This window comes from Eleutherodactylus coqui, chromosome 6 (genome assembly GCF_035609145.1).
Source record: "Eleutherodactylus coqui strain aEleCoq1 chromosome 6, aEleCoq1.hap1, whole genome shotgun sequence".
NCBI lineage: Eukaryota > Metazoa > Chordata > Amphibia > Anura > Eleutherodactylidae > Eleutherodactylus > Eleutherodactylus coqui.
Window position 1 is genome coordinate 221,274,346 of NC_089842.1, and position 20,515 is coordinate 221,294,860.

At 44.4% G+C, this 20,515-nt stretch overlaps 1 protein-coding gene across 1 annotated transcript in view; it reads left to right on the forward strand.

Annotated features, from left to right (window-relative positions):
- The first annotated feature begins 2,697 nt into the window (after positions 1-2,697).
- The window catches only part of ASPDH (aspartate dehydrogenase domain containing), a 32,300-nt gene continuing 14,482 nt past the window's right edge, over positions 2,698-20,515 (forward strand). The window contains exons 1-2 of the mRNA XM_066605906.1: positions 2,698-2,755; positions 7,396-7,540. Of these exons, the coding sequence (XP_066462003.1) occupies positions 2,704-2,755; positions 7,396-7,540 (197 nt within the window). The 5' untranslated portion in view covers positions 2,698-2,703. The remainder of the gene's footprint in view (positions 2,756-7,395; positions 7,541-20,515) is intronic.

Below are 20,515 nucleotides of genomic sequence, written 5' to 3' on the forward strand. Positions count from 1 at the left end.
AGCTTGTACATCCAAGTGGCAGGGACAGTGACAACAGTGGGGAGGGTAGGAGAAATTACCTGGGAGTCAGGGACCAATAGCTATCTGTGGGCGTTCCATGTCTCTTCAGCAGCTCAACCCCTTGTCTCCACCCACTGTTCTGGTGGAGACAAGATACAACAGTACCTAGACAGCACTGCTTACTACCTCTGCTACACATGGCGTCACTAACTCATTTAACTCTAAACGTTCCATCACAATTCCCATGGTAGTCCAGTCCCTCTGGGGAGATACTCCCCCAGTGCACATTTATTTATCATTGTTTGTATAGTGTGCCCACTACATTGTCCGAGATTGGTCTCACATGTCTGACAGCATTGTCCATTTCCTGGTGCGTGGCATCTGTCTCTAGGACCAAATCCCATGCAATAAGTGAGCCTTCCTCTCCTTCCACTTGGGGTTGTCATTATCTGTGGCCCCTGAGTAGTCTGGGCCCTCTAGTTTTCTCTGGGCTTCCGATTGGTTGGCCCCAGGTGTTCTCTCTCCTAGAAACTCCTCAGCAGGAAAAACTGCCACGCTCACCACTATCACCTACTAGAGGCTCTTCTCTCACTGCATCACACATAACGTGTTGCAGCTCTTTTCTTTATATAGGGCACCTATAGGACACCGAGAGTGTTCCCGGTGACTCGGAAAGGGGCGGTGCTTAGTCCCACACTATGTCCTAATGCAGAGTGCAATCTTCTCAGCTATGATACAGCAGAGCCCCATATTCTCCGGCCACATCCCTGACAAGAGTCAAAGGTAAGGCAGATGACAGAGCTGCTCCAGTAATAGGTGTAACAGGGCGTTGCTCACCCCTATTACACTATACAATATGGCAGCTGGTGGCCCATGGAATCTTCCTGGGGCCCTTGTTCTTAATTTCACTTTTATTATGTCATGCAGCTCACAGGGCTGGTATTAGTGGTGGTGACTCCATACAGATTGCAGAAGCTCCAGGTCAAGCACACAATCATTAACTGGTTGCTCAAAGCAAAACCTTCCCATAGTCCAATGCGAGATCAAAGGTCTGCTGCTGCCACTGCTGAGCTGTGTGTAGCCGGGGAGGTAAGAGTGGGGCTCGCTGGTAGCACACATTACCCAACACATGTACCGTATACATACAGATATACTGTACACACATGTGCCAACACATGTACTATATACACATGTGTGAACACATTTACTGTATACACAGATATACTGTACATACATGTACTATATACACACACTGCTACTGTACACACATGTGCGAACACATTTACTGTATACACATGTACTGTATAGACATAGATATACTGTATACTCATGTGCCGACACATGTACTGTATAGACATAGATATACTGTACACATATGTGCCGACACATTAACTGTATATGCAGCTTCTGGGGAGCGGGCCTCAGCCTAGAAGACAGCGGGGTAGAGTTTGGGCCTTGTCACGGGGCTCTACCATTTCCCACCCTGAGGGTAGCATGGGACCCATCCAAGTAACTGAGGGCAGATGTCAAAAGGGTAACCCACAATGCGGTTTACCTTGGCGAACTGTTGTCACGGGTGACGCCACCGTTTCTCTGCAGTGAATCCCAATAATGAAATAACTGGTCCACACTCACAGAGTAGGTTTAAATAGCAAAGCCGGGAATGGTTGGCAGTGCTACTTTACTTTTAGAAATTAATTTACAGTTCAACACAATTCACGCCAGCAGGACAATTGGTGTAGAAATCACACAATGGTGCAACAGGGAGGAAAACACGGGTTCACCGAGGAATCTACAGTCCCAGTTGTCTGTAGGGCTCCATGCCCGGCACAAGCACCTCTTCTACTCTCCAGCTCTCTACCCGTCTGCACTCACGTCTGGCATACACTCCACCCCGCGATGGCGGTTCGCTCTCTCTCTCTCAGTTCCTCAGTGGGTTAGCACCACTGGCCTCTCCAGGGTGTACCAGGCCCAGGGATGGCTGTGGATGTCTCTCAGCCTCCTCTATTCTGGGCCACACAGACTCGGTCACTGCTTCAGGCTCTCGGCTGTCTTTAGTAGCTAGGAGCAAGTAGATTTTAAATTTCCTGGGCCCTCCCCGACTTGTGTGCTTGCGTCTCCCATTTTGGCGACGGGCGCATGCGCCGAAGCTGGAGAAAGGTCCGCGAATAAAGATGCCATCAGGGGACATTGCTGGAGGCCTTAGGTAAGTAATTTCATCTCCCCTCACGAATCGGATCCATGATGGGAGGTGAAACTTTAACCAATTTTACTTTTACGTGATCGCCGTTATCCATTGGATAGTGGCGATCACGTGAACAAGAAGCCAGGGTAAGGTCCGTGGATAAAACTGGGGGCCTATGGTACATAATTTTATCTACCCTCAATGATCCATGAGGGGAGATGAAACAAACTTTTTTTTTTCACTTTTGAAAACTTTTACATGATTGCTTTTATCCATTGGATAGCGGTGATCACGTGACCAAGGATTGTGTAGCAGGGCCCCCTATGAAATCCCCAGGCTCTCGGCTATGTTTGATAGCCAGGAATGGGGATATTTTAAATTACCCTAGCAATCCGCGGCTTTTGTGCCTGTGTTCGGAGCCTATTGCACACGGTAACCTGGAGTGCGAGGAGTCTACTGTGGCAGATGTCCGTCCAGCATAACATTTCACTATGTTTCTTCTTTTTAGCTGTCACAGAATGTCTGAAGAGAGGAAGTGGCGGATTGGCATCGTAGGCTACGGCCATGTTGGTATGTACTAGGACAAGATTATTACTCATCATGTACTTCTACAGCGCCATTAAGTTCCAGATAGCTGTGCCCGAGAAGTAGAGGGGATAGTATATGGTGAAGAACTGTCTACAGATGACCAGAAGGAGACCCTGCCCAGAAGAGCTTGCAATCTACAAGACACGGGAAGTGATCGGCAGTGATGGACATGTTGGAGAGCAGTCTGATGAGATGAGTTGTTAGGACTTTTTGTCTGGTATTAAGATGGAGTCTTAAATACTGAGATTATAAATGGAAGAGAAGGGATGATGTTAAGGGAGAAGTGCTGGAGGGTGAGAGGCGTAGCGGAGATGGGGCGGTGATGCACGGACAAGCAGGTCATCAGGCACTTTCCACATCATTGTGAGAATTGTAATCTGCAGCCACTGCGTGGAGATTAAAGGGGGTCGGGCAGAAGTTGCACAGACATAACCATTGCATTATAGGCTCAATTCAGATCTGTGTCGCGGCTTCAGTCGTAACTCTGGTTCTCTGCTCTGGGTTTTGGAGAAGAGAAACAGAGTTAAAATGGAAATTAACTGATCTAATTTCCCCCCACTGATTTCAATGGGTTTTTAAAAAAAAACAAAAATGAAATGGAAAGCTTTCTGTTTGCTTCTGTTCCGTTAGATTTCTTTTTTTCATGTGGAACAAATAGTGCAGCAAGCTGCGCTAGTTGTTTTTATTAACCCCAAAGTCCAATGTCATCCCAAGCAGCCGGTCTGCAGAGCGTGTGACGTCATTACTTCTGGTGGGTGATGGGACTATGATGGATCCTGTTTTTTCCATGTTGAGATGGAGGAAGCAGAAGGAGGAAAGTGCTGATATAAAGATGCATCTGGAAGAGCCCAGATAAGGACGCTTGACGCACATGACCAGACCCTACTTACATAACATATCCAGATGAGGTCTGACTAATGAAGAGTTGAGGGAGATAATTACATCATGTGATCTAGACTCTATGCTTTTCTTAAGACATCCCAGAATTGTGTTTTCCTTTTTGGCTGCTGCATCACATTGTTGACTCATGTTCAGTCTATGATCTATTAGTATACCCAAGTCTTTTTCATGTGTGTGTTTTTTTCATTTTTCTTGCCAAGATGTAGGACTTTGCATTTCTCCTTGTTAAGTACCATTCTGTTAGTCGCCGCCCACTGTTCAAGCTTTTCTAGAGCTTTTTGAATACTCTCTCTCTCTTCTCTACTGTTAGCTATCCCTCCTAGCTTTGTATCATTGGCAAATTTGATCAGTTTCCCATCAATTCCCTCCCCCAGATGATTTATAAAAATGTTGAACAACATTGGGTCTAGGACAGAGCCTCATGGTACCCCACTTGGTACATTCCTCCACTTGGATGTGCAGCAATTTATGCCCACTCTTTGAGTACAAACACTCAGCCAGTTGTGAATCCACCTAACAGTTGCTTTGTTAATCCCATATTTGGTCATTTTTTCAATAAGTATGGTATGAGATACTTTGCAAATGCTTTACTAAAGTCAAGATATACTATATCTACCGCATTTCCCTAATCAAGTTGGTGATTCTGTCGTAGAAAGAAATTAGATTTGTCTGGCATGACTTGTTTGTTACAAACCCATGCTGGTTCTGGTTAAATACTCCATTCTTATCCAAGTACTTGAATACATGCTGTTGAAAGATTTTCAGTCAGGCTCACAGGCTTGTAGTTTCCTGGATCCACCTTCTTCCCTTTTTTGAAGATAGATAGAAAACAGAGGGTGGTAATACATGGTTCGCCGCCCAGTATTCAAGCTGTTCTACATCTTTTTGAAGAATCTCTATTCCCTAGTGTTAGCTATCCCTCCTAGCTTTGTGTCAAATTTGATCAGTTTCCCATCAATTCCCTGCATTCTTTAATTCCCACAATAGCACAGGGAAGATCAGTTGATGTTCCATCTACTTTTTGAGAGAAAACAGATACAAAATAGGAATTTAAATGTTTGGCCCTTTTAACATCATTCTTAACCAATTCACCATTTTCATCCGGTAAGCATCCAATAGCATCTTTGACTTTTCTTTTGCTTTTGACATACCCCCAAATCCTTTTTTATTGCTTTTGGCCTCTGTTGCAAGCCTCAATTCATTATTAGCTTTTCTGACACTTGCCCTACAGTTTCTGCAGACCGCATTATGTTCTTCTTTAGATATTTCCCCCTCTTTCCCTTTGATAAACATATTTTTCTTCCTTTTTAACATGTGTGCAAGTTCTGTGTTCATCCATCCTGGTCTCTTTCAATGCTTCCAGTTCTTCCTTCTTTTAGGGATTGTTAATGATTGTGCTTTGAGAATCTCATTTCGCAATATTTCCCAACCTTCTTGGACATTTCTGTCCTTAAGAACATCCAGCCGTTGGATTCTTCCTCCCCTCTTTCTGGGTTCATTAAAATCTGCCTTTCTGAAATCAAACCTTGAGGTCTGAGTCTTCTCAGCTCTTCCTCTCCTTTTTATCCAAAACCAAGGATAGCATGATCACTGCCTCCTAAGGTCCCAGCCACCCTTACTTCCTCAACCATTCCCTCCCTGTTGGTAAGAATTAGGTCCAAGATAACAGATCCCCTTGTTTTCTCTTCTACCTTTTGGAAGATAAAGTTGTCAGCAAGAGCGGATAAGAATTTGTTGGATCCATTACTTTTACCTGATTCCCAACAAATGTCTGGATAGTTAAAATCTCCCATAATCACTAATTTATGCTTTTTTGAGAGCTTGGCCATCTGATGCAAAATGAGTTCATCAATATCTTCTGCTTGTCCAGATGGCCTATAGTAAATGCCTACAATGGTGTCCTTTCTGTTGTTCTCTCCTTGTATTCTTACCCAGTTTCTACAGAACTCCCATGCTCTGAAGCTTGAATCTCAGTGGAGATGAATGTTTTCCTAACATACAACACAACACATCCTCCCCTTTTTTTAGGTCTGTTTCTTTTAAATACATTGTGTCCTTCAAGCCTTGTATTCCAATCATGTGTATCATTCCACCAAGTTTCTGTGATGCCTATAACATCATATTTGTCTTTTTGTGTCAGGAGCTCCAATTCTCCTTGTTTGTTTCTCATCCTCTGTGCATTTGTGTAGAAACATTTTAGTTTGTGCTCGGTGTCTCTTGCTCCTCGCTAGGTGACACAAGTACCAGTATACTAAGCGGACACCAGACTTACAATAATTGAAATTTAAAATAAAACTTATTTTTAAAATAATAAATATCTGAAAGCTTATCTGCATCGGGCGGAAGTGTATAGTTTACGTAAAGATCCTCTGAAGAACTGTCTCGGCCCCGGAAACTTCCTTTTACTTTCATTATATGTGTAAGCCAACAAGTTGGCTTAAGCCCGACTAAATGACGTGTCGTGCATAGTCCCTATCAGTCCCTTTGTTTTTAGGTACACATGTGTGATTTTTACTGTGGCCTGACCTCACTTACGAGACTCCCACTGTACTCCGGCAAATCCTGGGCTGACAAACATCCAGACGCTTCATCTTCTTCTAAATTCTCCCCATCATTCCTTGCAGACAGTAGCCCTCTGAACCTGTAGCATGGTGGCCTGTTACTTATCACCCTCAAGGTTGCTCCTCATATGCACCAACAGCTCAGGAAACAGCCTTTAGCACATCCTGTCTTTTTGCTGCCTCTCTGCACAGCCTACAAAGTCCTCTACACTAGTCTCATGTTGCTGCACTTCTGCAACTGTCTCCTAAATCTTTCTCCCTCTCAGGAAGCAGCGCTACTTCAGTTGACACACAAACTTTCTCTGTGCACCCCGCTGGCTCTCTCGGCCATCTTCAGTGGTGTAAACACAATTCCCACACTCTGCCCTGCAGTCTGTGTTTCCTGCAGGCCTCTGGAGTCGCTTTCTCAGTGCGCAGGTCCCGCATCTTCACTGTCCAAGGCTCCTGCGCCCCACTGTGATGCAGCAATAATTCTCTCAGTCTGCAGAGTAGCCCATCACACCCAGTCCTTCTGGCCATGCTCAGTTCACCTCAATTCTGGTCTAATGCCATGACAACCTGGGGAGCCCCTTACGATTCCATTATATGGTGCCGATTGGATCTTACATATTTCTATATTCTGCTAATTTTTGTGCCAATATTTAAAGTATAGATATGTATGAAAAATAGATCTTTCACACAATGAGCCATAAGTGGGCCTTTTTGAACATCTAGAATGTTAGGAGATTTGATTATTGCATGGACATTGCCATCTATGGAATAATTCCAAGACATCCCTGCCAGCTCCATTTACCATGAAACACGGCTGCTGTCCCACCTTGCTGACCACTCTGGTGGCTTAATTAGGATTACAGTCCTTCCTGGTCAGACTGACTGTGCAATCGCAAGAAAGGGGACCACCAAGTCTTTAGGCATCTCCCATTGGACTACCATGATCTAAAACATTTGTGATGATCCACAGTAGGCTGGATTCTCACCAATGTGGTCACAGAAATGCTAATTCCTTTAGACTGTTGCGATATTTCCGCTCAACCAGAAACCAAGCAGCATCTTCATGTTTACTCAATCACACATCAAACAACGGCCCCTGAGGTCAAGGGCCGTAATGCTACACCTTGCCATCCCTGTCATCTGCCTTGTGTGCATATTTTCTACTTACAGGTATCTATTTGGTAAATCAAATACAAAGAGAAGGCGACAAGTACAATGTGGAGCTGGCATTTGTCTGGAACAGGACTATGAAAAAAATGGAAGCAACCTTAGCGCCACATCTACAACTCCAAAACCTGGCGGAATTTGAGAAAAGGTAACATTTTCAAAAAAAGTGGGTGGAGCCTAGCTTTAGGCAATGTGGCTGCATGATATGTCCCATTTACTATAATGTATGGCAGAAACTGGCATACACTATAACAGAAATCTACACCAGCTCGAGGTGTTGCCAGATTAGAGGAGTCAGATGCATTAAGAAGCTTAATACATTTGTCGCTTTTAGCCCGCTGCACAGTTTACTTAAACCAGTATATGATACAGCACTGTAAGAAATATGTCCCTAAACCCTAAAGCTAACCCTATATATGACCTAAGCTAGACCTAACACCAACCTTATATCTAGCTATAACCCTGTATATATCATCTCTTATATATCCAGGGGTGTACGTACCATAGAGCCAGACCATTTGACTGCAATTGGGCCCTTGGAGAGAGGGGGCGCCAGTTCTGATTGCATTTTTATACTGGTTGTGAGAACATATGCAGAACCTTTCTCCAAAGAGGAACTTTCTCCAAGGAGGCGGAGAATTGGTCCAAAGGTTATTTTAAAGAGCATGGAATGACAAACAAACACCAGGCCCTCCAGGTCTTGGGTGACAAAGTGGGACGCCATAGCGGGGGTGAGGGCCCATCCAATTTTTTGCTATGGGGCCTCATCAATTCTATACATGCCATTATATATACCTAACACTAATCGCTATCATCTTATACAACCCCAATTCCAAAAAAGTTGGGCCACTGTGTAAAATGTAAATATAAAGAAAAAAATGCAAAGATTTGGAAATCTCATCTAACCATACTTTATTCACAATGGAACATGGAACATATCAGAGGGGAAGGGAGACATTTTTCCATTTAATAACAAAAAAAAAACTGATGGCAGCAACACATCTCACAACAGTTGTGCCGTGGCCATATCTACTATTGTGTTGCATCCCCTCTTTTGGGGAGTAAGAAAACTAATTGCTGCAGTTTTGGGAGAGGAATGTTCTTGACTGATGTAGGATTCTAGCTGCGCCACAGTCCTCTGTCTTCTTTTGCGTCTCTTTTGTTCCATAATGCACCAACTGTTTCCTGTTGGTAGAAGGTGCGGACTGCAGGCGGCTGGTTCACCCCCAGACTCTTCTTCTGGAAGCCATGCTGTTGGGGTAGATGCAGTATGTGGTTTAGCATTGTCCTGCTGGAAGATACAAAGTCTTCCCTGAAAGAGATGTTGTCTGGATGGAGCTTATGTTGTTCTACAACCTCTATATACTGTCAGCATTGGTAATGTAAGCTGCCCATGCTATAGGCACTAATGCCACCCAATACCATCAGAGATGCAGGAGATGAGTTCTGCAGTATGAGCCATTTTGCTATCTTTCACCCGCATATAACATGCAGCATGACTACTATATCCATGTGCTGTACTCTACATGACCAGCATGTATGCACCCAGGAGTAGGACTCAGTTTTTTAACATTCGCTATGTGACTGACTAAAATATGCATGCGAGATGCCAGCAATGGAAATAAAGCACCAAAACCAACCTCAGTACATGAATACAGCACCAACCCAGTTGCGTATCTATAGCGGTCGCAGTTGTGACCTGGCCCCTAAGCTAGGGGGGCCCCATGTCACACTGAATAGGCTGTGCTGCACTTTAATATGGGAGCCAGTGCCATTTTCCTGTGTCTGCAAAGTGTCATGCGCATTGGTGGCTCATGGGAGCGGGTCCATTGTGGTGGCAGCAAGGAGAAACCTGTGCCGCTTACCCTGTTTCCCCGAAAATAAGACGCGTCTTATATTAATTTTTGCTCCCAAATATGCGCTACGTCTTATTTTCAGGGGGTGTCTTATTTCGCCGCGGCAAATCCGTCTGTGGCCGCTAATCCCTCAATTGGCCAGCTTTGTGGACGAAATTTCTCAGAAATCTCGTCCACATGGGACAGCAAATCTGTCACGGCAAAGCTGGGAGAAGCCGGTGTTGTGGTGCGGATTCACCGGCCACAGAAATGGAAGAGCGTGCAGCCAGGTCGCTTCAAAACAAGCGGCTGAGTGCCGTGGGTTTTGAAGCAGCGCTTTCCCGGCAGGAATCTCGCTTTTTATTGCTGTGGCCGAACTACGAGATTTCCGCTGGAAATACGCTCTGTGAGAACCCAGCCTTAAGAATCACACACAGGTTGCCTGACTCACACACAGAGCCATTAAAAAATAAGGGCTGTAAAGTAACGTACCTGTCTGCAGACAGAAGTTTCTGTACCACCTGTAAGCAGGGATGGTATTGCAGCTTACGGCCACCAGGGGGAGCTCATCACAGCAGACATGTACAGCAGGAACAGAACGTACAGTATGGACTTTTCCAGCCAGCAAGGGGAGCTCACAACAGCACACTCGTACAGCACAGCAGGGACAGGATAACAGCAGACTGTCTGCAGATCTACCTATACATCTGGAGGTAGGAGACAACGGGGATGGCAGCAGGGGACAGGCCTCTTGACTTGCCTGCACACTTTACTATGCCTTACTATCGGGGGGTGCCTTATATTTGGGACTTCTGCAAATTTTAGGGGGTGCCTTATTTTCGGGGAAACACGGTTGTAGGGAGCAGTGCTCCATTGCTAAGTGAAATGTCAGGAAGTTGCCAGGAGGTGCGAGAGAAGAAGGGTACTGTTGTATCTTGTCTACACTGGAAGTGATGAGTGTAGACAAGGGTTAGGCTGCTTGACAGCCAGGTGACGCCCCAGTTCCTGATTGGCTGCAAGCTGCACTGCCTACTCCTCACTCACCCCTCTGTTGCTGTGGCTTGTGCTTGCCTGCTGTCACTTGTCCCTGCCAGCTGCGCTCAGTGAGCCCACCGCTCTTGCTTGTCCTCAGGTCCTCCCCTCTCCCCTCAGCCTCCATTCATGTTCGGACTCCTGGCCCTTCTGGCTCCTGTCAGTCACCCCGCCACTGCTCTCCCTTGTCCTGTGGTCCTCCGGTCTCCTGTCATGGCTCCGGTCATGTTTGGCCTTCTGAGTCCTGGAAGCGTCACAAGCTTCAGCAACACAATACATGCTTTTTGATGAATATAGCACAAATATGCATGCAATTTCCAAGAAACCTATGAATTAAGTTTGATTTTTGTACAGTATCTATGTGGTAGCTTGGCTCTGGCCCTATGTCTATATAGCAAGCTTTGCTCTGGTACAGTATCTATGCAGTAAGCTGTGTTCTTTTACTGTGTAAACCAAGTTTGGTTTTGCTCTCAATTCTGTTACCATATCAATGCAGTTAGCTTGGTTCTGGTACTGTATGTATTTGGTTCTGGTACCGTATCTATGTAGCAAGCTTGGTCTGGTACAGTATCTATATATTAAGCATCACATAATTTTTAATCTTCAGACTGATGGGAGACGCATACGCTTCATTCAGCCAAGGTAGACTTAATCTACCTGTACCACCACTTCTCCCATATCTCAAACATAATGAGGAGGGAAGGAAGTGGACAGCGGTCACCATCTTCCTCTCCCTGGAAGCTGGCCTAAAAGTGCTAGTAGTGGGGTACTTCAGTTATTAGCTATTTTGTGAACCCCCATTAAGTTTACTGACTGTTGGTACCATCCAGCACATCCAGGTTCTTTGTCATATGTGTCAAAAGTCTGGATTTACTGTTCATGGGTAAATTCTTTTTAAGTGCAGCAAGATTGCTTCTGCCCAAGAATGCCCCTGGCTGTCTGCGCTGCGTGGAAGGGCTATTTAAGACGCAGTGATGCAACTGAAAGATACAAGGCTGGCAGACCTGAAGAGAGGAAGGAGACACAGATTGGATATTAGAAAACACTTTCTGACAGTGAGGGTGATCAATAAATGGAACAGATTACCACGGGAGGTGCTGAGTTCTCCTTCAATAGAAGTGTTCAAACTAAGGCTGGGGTGATTTAGTGAATCCTACACTGAGCAGGGGGATGAACTAGATGACCCTGGGAGTCCCTCCCAACTCTACCATTCTATGATTCTAGATTCTCCTCAGTATATACACATAGCGGTGAGGTAGATTCTCCTCAGTATATACACATAGAGGTGAGGTGGATTCTCCTCAGTATATACACACAGAGGTGAGGTAGATTCTCTTCAGTATATACACACAGAGGTGAGGTAGATTCTCCTCAGTATATACACACAGAGGTGAGGTAGATTCTCTTCAGTATATACACACAGAGGTGAGGTAGATTCTCCTCAGTATATACACACACAGAGGTGAGGTAGATTCTCCTCAGTATATACACACAGAGGTGAGGTAGATTCTTCTCAGTATATACACATAGAGGTGAGGTAGATTCTCCTCAGTATATACACATAGAGGTGAGGTAGATTCTCCTTAGTATATACACATAGAGGTGAGGTAGATTCTCCTCAGTATATACACATAGAGGTGAGGTAGATTCTCCTCAGTATAAACACATAGAGGGGAGGTAGATTCCCCTCAGTATATACACATAGAGGTGAGGTAGATTCTCCTTAGTATATACACATAGAGGTAAGGCAGATTCTCCTCAGTATATACACATAGAGGTGAGGTAGATTCTTCTCAGTATATACACATAGAGGTAAGGCAGATTCTCCTCAGTATATACACATAGAGGTGAGGTAGATTCTCCTTAGTATATACACATAGAGGTAAGGCAGATTCTCCTCAGTATATACACATAGAGGTAAGGCAGATTCTCCTCAGTATATACACATAGAGGTGAGGTAGATTCTCCTTAGTATATACACATAGAGGTGAGGTAGACTCTCCTCAGTATATACACATAGAGGTGAGGTAGATTCTCTTCAGTATATACACATAGAGGTGAGGTAGATTCTCCTTAGTATATACACATAGAGGTGAGGTAGACTCTCCTCAGTATATACACATAGAGGTGAGGTAGATTCTCTTCAGTATATACACAGAGAGGTGAGGTAGATTCTCTTCAGTATATACACATAGAGGTGAGGTAGATTCTCCTCAGTATATACACAGAGAGGTGAGGCAGATTCTCCTCAGTATTTACACAGAGAGGTGAGGCAGATTCTCCCCAGTATATATATCATACATCTGTGTGGTACAGATGTATGTTATTAGTTACATTACATAGAGGGTCACTTACTTTTGTACTTAGAATTAAGTAATCACGTTGCAACCCCTGTACTTTTCCTATTTACAACCTAAAGAATGGTTGTGCCATATTTCACCTTTTTTAAGACACCAGGAAGTTAGAGAATTTGATTAGGTACATTACACAGGGGGTCACTTACTTTTGCACTTAGCAGTGAATAATCACGTTGGGACCTCTGTTCTTTTCCTATTTACGACCTAAAGAATGTTTCAGAATCTTCACATCTCCTGAACGTGATATCATGTCATCCCAAGTGCTAATGCTGCCAACACCAGTCCAGTTCATCTAATCGTTAACTGTTCTCCAGTGTTGAAACAAACCATCGCTGTTGTGTAAACAGGTCACCCCAGAGGTTTCAACGCTGCCATGAAGCTAATGCAGCTAACATGATACAGCGACAAGCCATGATTTCACCTCAGCCACCAGCTGAAGTTTGTAAATCTCATGCAGAAAATATGCACAAGCGAACATGTCTCCTCAGAGAGCTGCTGAAGTTCGTAAATTATGTGCAGCTTGTATATGAAAGCAACGTAGCAGAGCTTTGTGCATGTGACATGCATGTAGCAGAGCTGTGTGGTGCATTGTGCAACCAAAAACACTGGTACTATAATTTCCTAATAATTACTAGTTTTGGACCTATAGAAAAGTCGTGCCAAATTTCATGTTTGTACAACACTGGAAAGTTGGAGAATTAGATTAGGTACATGACATAGGAGGTCAGTTACTTTTGCACTTAGAATTGAATAATCAAGTTGTGACTAGAGATGAGCGAACACCAAAGTGTCATGCGCATTGGTGGCTCATGGGAGCGGGTCCATTGTGGTGGCAGCAAGGAGAAACCTGTGCCGCTTACCCTGTTTCCCCGAAAATAAGACGCGTCTTATATTAATTTTTGCTCCCAAATATGCGCTACGTCTTATTTTCAGGGGGTGTCTTATTTCGCCGCGGCAAATCCGTCTGTGGCCGCTAATCCCTCAATTGGCCAGCTTTGTGGACGAAATTTCTCAGAAATCTCGTCCACATGGGACAGCAAATCTGTCACGGCAAAGCTGGGAGAAGCCGGTGTTGTGGTGCGGATTCACCGGCCACAGAAATGGAAGAGCGTGCAGCCAGGTCGCTTCAAAACAAGCGGCTGAGTGCCGTGGGTTTTGAAGCAGCGCTTTCCCGGCAGGAATCTCGCTTTTTATTGCTGTGGCCGAACTACGAGATTTCCGCTGGAAATACGCTCTGTGAGAACCCAGCCTTAAGAATCACACACAGGTTGCCTGACTCACACACAGAGCCATTAAAAAATAAGGGCTGTAAAGTAACGTACCTGTCTGCAGACAGAAGTTTCTGTACCACCTGTAAGCAGGGATGGTATTGCAGCTTACGGCCACCAGGGGGAGCTCATCACAGCAGACATGTACAGCAGGAACAGAACGTACAGTATGGACTTTTCCAGCCAGCAAGGGGAGCTCACAACAGCACACTCGTACAGCACAGCAGGGACAGGATAACAGCAGACTGTCTGCAGATCTACCTATACATCTGGAGGTAGGAGACAACGGGGATGGCAGCAGGGGACAGGCCTCTTGACTTGCCTGCACACTTTACTATGCCTTACTATCGGGGGGTGCCTTATATTTGGGACTTCTGCAAATTTTAGGGGGTGCCTTATTTTCGGGGAAACACGGTTGTAGGGAGCAGTGCTCCATTGCTAAGTGAAATGTCAGGAAGTTGCCAGGAGGTGCGAGAGAAGAAGGGTACTGTTGTATCTTGTCTACACTGGAAGTGATGAGTGTAGACAAGGGTTAGGCTGCTTGACAGCCAGGTGACGCCCCAGTTCCTGATTGGCTGCAAGCTGCACTGCCTACTCCTCACTCACCCCTCTGTTGCTGTGGCTTGTGCTTGCCTGCTGTCACTTGTCCCTGCCAGCTGCGCTCAGTGAGCCCACCGCTCTTGCTTGTCCTCAGGTCCTCCCCTCTCCCCTCAGCCTCCATTCATGTTCGGACTCCTGGCCCTTCTGGCTCCTGTCAGTCACCCCGCCACTGCTCTCCCTTGTCCTGTGGTCCTCCGGTCTCCTGTCATGGCTCCGGTCATGTTTGGCCTTCTGAGTCCTGGAAGCGTCACAAGCTTCAGCAACACAATACATGCTTTTTGATGAATATAGCACAAATATGCATGCAATTTCCAAGAAACCTATGAATTAAGTTTGATTTTTGTACAGTATCTATGTGGTAGCTTGGCTCTGGCCCTATGTCTATATAGCAAGCTTTGCTCTGGTACAGTATCTATGCAGTAAGCTGTGTTCTTTTACTGTGTAAACCAAGTTTGGTTTTGCTCTCAATTCTGTTACCATATCAATGCAGTTAGCTTGGTTCTGGTACTGTATGTATTTGGTTCTGGTACCGTATCTATGTAGCAAGCTTGGTCTGGTACAGTATCTATATATTAAGCATCACATAATTTTTAATCTTCAGACTGATGGGAGACGCATACGCTTCATTCAGCCAAGGTAGACTTAATCTACCTGTACCACCACTTCTCCCATATCTCAAACATAATGAGGAGGGAAGGAAGTGGACAGCGGTCACCATCTTCCTCTCCCTGGAAGCTGGCCTAAAAGTGCTAGTAGTGGGGTACTTCAGTTATTAGCTATTTTGTGAACCCCCATTAAGTTTACTGACTGTTGGTACCATCCAGCACATCCAGGTTCCTTGTCATATGTGTCAAAAGTCTGGATTTACTGTTCATGGGTAAATTCTTTTTAAGTGCAGCAAGATTGCTTCTGCCCAAGAATGCCCCTGGCTGTCTGCGCTGCGTGGAAGGGCTATTTAAGACGCAGTGATGCAACTGAAAGATACAAGGCTGGCAGACCTGAAGAGAGGAAGGAGACACAGATTGGATATTAGAAAACACTTTCTGACAGTGAGGGTGATCAATAAATGGAACAGATTACCACGGGAGGTGCTGAGTTCTCCTTCAATAGAAGTGTTCAAACTAAGGCTGGGGTGATTTAGTGAATCCTACACTGAGCAGGGGGATGAACTAGATGACCCTGGGGGTCCCTCCCAACTCTACCATTCTATGATTCTAGATTCTCCTCAGTATATACACATAGCGGTGAGGTAGATTCTCCTCAGTATATACACATAGAGGTGAGGTGGATTCTCCTCAGTATATACACACAGAGGTGAGGTAGATTCTCTTCAGTATATACACACAGAGGTGAGGTAGATTCTCCTCAGTATATACACACAGAGGTGAGGTAGATTCTCTTCAGTATATACACACAGAGGTGAGGTAGATTCTCCTCAGTATATACACACACAGAGGTGAGGTAGATTCTCCTCAGTATATACACACAGAGGTGAGGTAGATTCTTCTCAGTATATACACATAGAGGTGAGGTAGATTCTCCTCAGTATATACACATAGAGGTGAGGTAGATTCTCCTTAGTATATACACATAGAGGTGAGGTAGATTCTCCTCAGTATATACACATAGAGGTGAGGTAGATTCTCCTCAGTATAAACACATAGAGGGGAGGTAGATTCCCCTCAGTATATACACATAGAGGTGAGGTAGATTCTCCTTAGTATATACACATAGAGGTAAGGCAGATTCTCCTCAGTATATACACATAGAGGTGAGGTAGATTCTTCTCAGTATATACACATAGAGGTAAGGCAGATTCTCCTCAGTATATACACATAGAGGTGAGGTAGATTCTCCTTAGTATATACACATAGAGGTAAGGCAGATTCTCCTCAGTATATACACATAGAGGTAAGGCAGATTCTCCTCAGTATATACACATAGAGGTGAGGTAGATTCTCCTTAGTATATACACATAGAGGTGAGGTAGACTCTCCTCAGTATATACACATAGAGGTGAGGTAGATTCTCTTCAGTATATACACATAGAGGTGAGGTAGATTCTCCTTAGTATATACACATAGAGGTGAGGTAGACTCTCCTCAGTATATACACATAGAGGTGAGGTAGATTCTCTTCAGTATATACACAGAGAGGTGAGGTAGATTCTCTTCAGTATATACACATAGAGGTGAGGTAGATTCTCCTCAGTATATACACAGAGAGGTGAGGCAGATTCTCCTCAGTATTTACACAGAGAGGTGAGGCAGATTCTCCCCAGTATATATATCATACATCTGTGTGGTACAGATGTATGTTATTAGTTACATTACATAGAGGGTCACTTACTTTTGTACTTAGAATTAAGTAATCACGTTGCAACCCCTGTACTTTTCCTATTTACAACCTAAAGAATGGTTGTGCCATATTTCACCTTTTTTAAGACACCAGGAAGTTAGAGAATTTGATTAGGTACATTACACAGGGGGTCACTTACTTTTGCACTTAGCAGTGAATAATCACGTTGGGACCTCTGTTCTTTTCCTATTTACGACCTAAAGAATGTTTCAGAATCTTCACATCTCCTGAACGTGATATCATGTCATCCCAAGTGCTAATGCTGCCAACACCAGTCCAGTTCATCTAATCGTTAACTGTTCTCCAGTGTTGAAACAAACCATCGCTGTTGTGTAAACATGTCACCCCAGAGGTTTCAACGCTGCCATGAAGCTAATGCAGCTAACATGATACAGCGACAAGCCATGATTTCACCTCAGCCACCAGCTGAAGTTTGTAAATCTCATGCAGAAAATATGCACAAGCGAACATGTCTCCTCAGAGAGCTGCTGAAGTTCGTAAATTATGTGCAGCTTGTATATGAAAGCAACGTAGCAGAGCTTTGTGCATGTGACATGCATGTAGCAGAGCTGTGTGGTGCATTGTGCAACCAAAAACACTGGTACTATAATTTCCTAATAATTACTAGTTTTGGACCTATAGAAAAGTCGTGCCAAATTTCATGTTTGTACAACACTGGAAAGTTGGAGAATTAGATTAGGTACATGACATAGGAGGTCAGTTACTTTTGCACTTAGAATTGAATAATCAAGTTGTGACTAGAGATGAGCGAACACCAAAATGTTCGGGTGTTCGTTATTCGGAACGAACTTCCCGCGATGTTCGAGGGTTCGTTTCGAACAACGAACCCCATTGAAGTCAATGGGCGACCAGAACATTTTTGTATTTCGCCGATGCTCGCTAAGGTTTTCATGTGTGAAAATCTGGGCAATTCAAGAAAGTGATGGGAACAACACAGCAACGGATAGGGCAGGCGAGGGGCTACATGTTGGGCTGCATCTCAAGTTCACAGATCCCACTATTTTTTTTTTTTTATAAATGTCTTTATTGCACAGATCAGGTTACACAAATAGTAATGTCATGAATTGGTTAGAATTCTTCTTCCTTTGTATGTGTGTGTTAGTCCTAACCTGCTTTTTTTTCTTTTTCTTTCAATTACTAAAAAACATAACAAACTAAACTTTAAAACACATAATTGACATACATTAACTCAGACTCTCGATCTACTACGACCACCTATATTTTTGGTCTACTGACCTGTGTGTTGAGGATCTTCAAGTTTATGGAGGCCTCCCGCGTCCACGGCACAACTCATGTGTCACCCTAAACAGGTATCTCCCCAGCTGCCATCTGTTCCTGGAACCAGCAGGTATAGCTAAAGCAGTCCCTCAGTTTATCTTTTACCCTTTGTGGTAGTTGTTGGATAAAGCTCTCCCAAGTTTCAAAGAAGGCTTGTACCTTTTTTTCCTTGAATAGTGATGTTTCTGCCCAGTCCATTTGGAACAGGAATGCTAGTTTGTCCAGGAACAATCTGAATGGGGGCCCTGTTGGCTGAATCCATGTTTGCAATATGGCTTTCTGTCCTGCTGCTACTATGAAGTGTAGTAGTTTTCTTACGCCTCTTGTGCAGTGGTATGTTTCTGGGTCTAGATATCCAAATATTGCCCATATCGGCTCTTGTGGGCAGAAATTCGTTAGGTGTGCTTTTGTATATTCTCCTATACGTGCCCAGAAGGCTTGTATTATGGGGCATGTCCACAAGCTGTGATATAGATTTGCATGAGGTCTCTGGCATTTAAAGCATTTTGAGGTGGCGTAGATTCCCATGTGGAATCCTCTACTTGGGGTTAAGTATGATCTGTGGACAATCTGCAGTCTCATTTCCAGAAACCTTGCCGATGGCAGGAATCTGTGTGCTGCGGTCAGGGATTTCATTATCAGTGAGGGTGTGAATTCCGGGTTGTCCACAGCCCATTTGCCCACCCCCGGATCAATATCGTCTTCCTCTCTCATGTTTCGTATTGTTCTATACAGCTTGGAGATCATGCCCCTTGGCCCTGTTCTCCTAGTGGTCCATGTGTCCCCTGTCTGTTTCCAGTCATTTTCTCGGAATTTTGGTATAAGTTCTGTAATGTAGTGCCTAGCTTGTAGGTATGAGAATAGTGGGACTCTAAGTTCCGGGTATTTTTGTTTCATTTCGTCATATGTTAAGATCCGTCTTTCTCTTGTGTGTAGTAGTTTGTCTATTGAGTGTATTCCCTGGGTCTCCCATTCCGTGAAAGTGTTATGGGGTTTACCGTTTTGGAAGTCGGGGTTGTCTATTAATGATATGTGTGGTGATATTAGTGGTGAAGTTTGGCTGTCTTTACGCAATTTGTTCCACGTCTTCCAAGCTGTTAGTATCAGGGGATTCCTTTTGATCTTTTCTGGGAGTTCCGCATATGGGCGGTGTAGAATGTTCTGGAGTTTAACTGGGCCGGCCATTTCCTGTTCAAGGGGTTTGTTTGTAAAGTATGTCCTGGAGTGGATCCAGTCATGGATGATTCGTGCCTGTGCTGCTAAGTTGTAATCTCGAACGTTAGGTAGGTTGGCTCCTCCGTTCTCTCTGTGTTTGTGCAGTGTTTTAAGCGCAATACGGGGTCTTTTCCCCCCCCATATAAATTTCCTGTATAGATAGTTAATTTTCTTTATATCTTTTAGTCTTAAGAGTATGGGCAACGTGTGTAATATATATAGTAAGCGTGGGAATTCTATCATTTTTATTAGGCTAATCCTCCCCAGGAAGGAGATTGTAAAATTTTTCCATGTGTTCAAAGTTATTTCTAATTTTTTGATATGGGGTTCTATATTCGCGTCGTATAGTTTGGAAGGGTTTGTATTCCCAGGTATTGTATAGCTTTTTTTTCCCATCGAAATGGATATTGTGCTGCCCACGTAGGTTTGGCCGGGCCTCTAAGAAGTAAAGCTTCTGTTTTGTCCAGGTTTATGGTGTAGCCTGATAATTTACCAATTCTCTCAATATTCCGTATTAAAGGTGTTAGTGTCTCCCTGGGGTTATTTACCACCAAAAGGATGTCGTCCGCAAATGCCTCTGTCTTTATCTTTGTGCTTCCGCAAATTGCCCCTGCGTATAATGTTGTGTGTGTTAGATGTCTAAGTAACGGGTCTATAGATAGATTAAACAGTAACGGTGAAAGTGGGCATCCCTGTCTGGCCCCTCTGAATAGGTCTATTTTGGGGGTGTTAAGTCCATTAACTGTAAGGGTCGTGGTGGCATTTGTGTGCGTTGTATCTATGTAATTTACAAAGGTCTGTCCAAAGCTTCTTCTTTCTAGTAGCATATTCAAGAATGGCCAGGCCATCTTATCAAAAGCTTTCTCCGCGTCTAAGCTCAGCAGCATCATCGTCTGGCTTTCGGGGTTCTGTGCTATGACCGTTGCCGCTATGGCGGCTCTGATGTTTTTTAGAGCACCTCGCCCTTGTGTGAAGCCTTTCTGTGCTGGATCTAGTATGGACGGAAGAATCCGCTGAAGCCTGTCTGCTAGGATCTTGGACAGAAATCTGTAATCGCAGTTCAACAGCGCTATTGGTCTATAAGACCTTGGGTCCGTTATGTCTTTGTCAGGTCCCACTATTAAGCCACAATAGCGGCAAGAGTGGGCCCCCCCCCCTC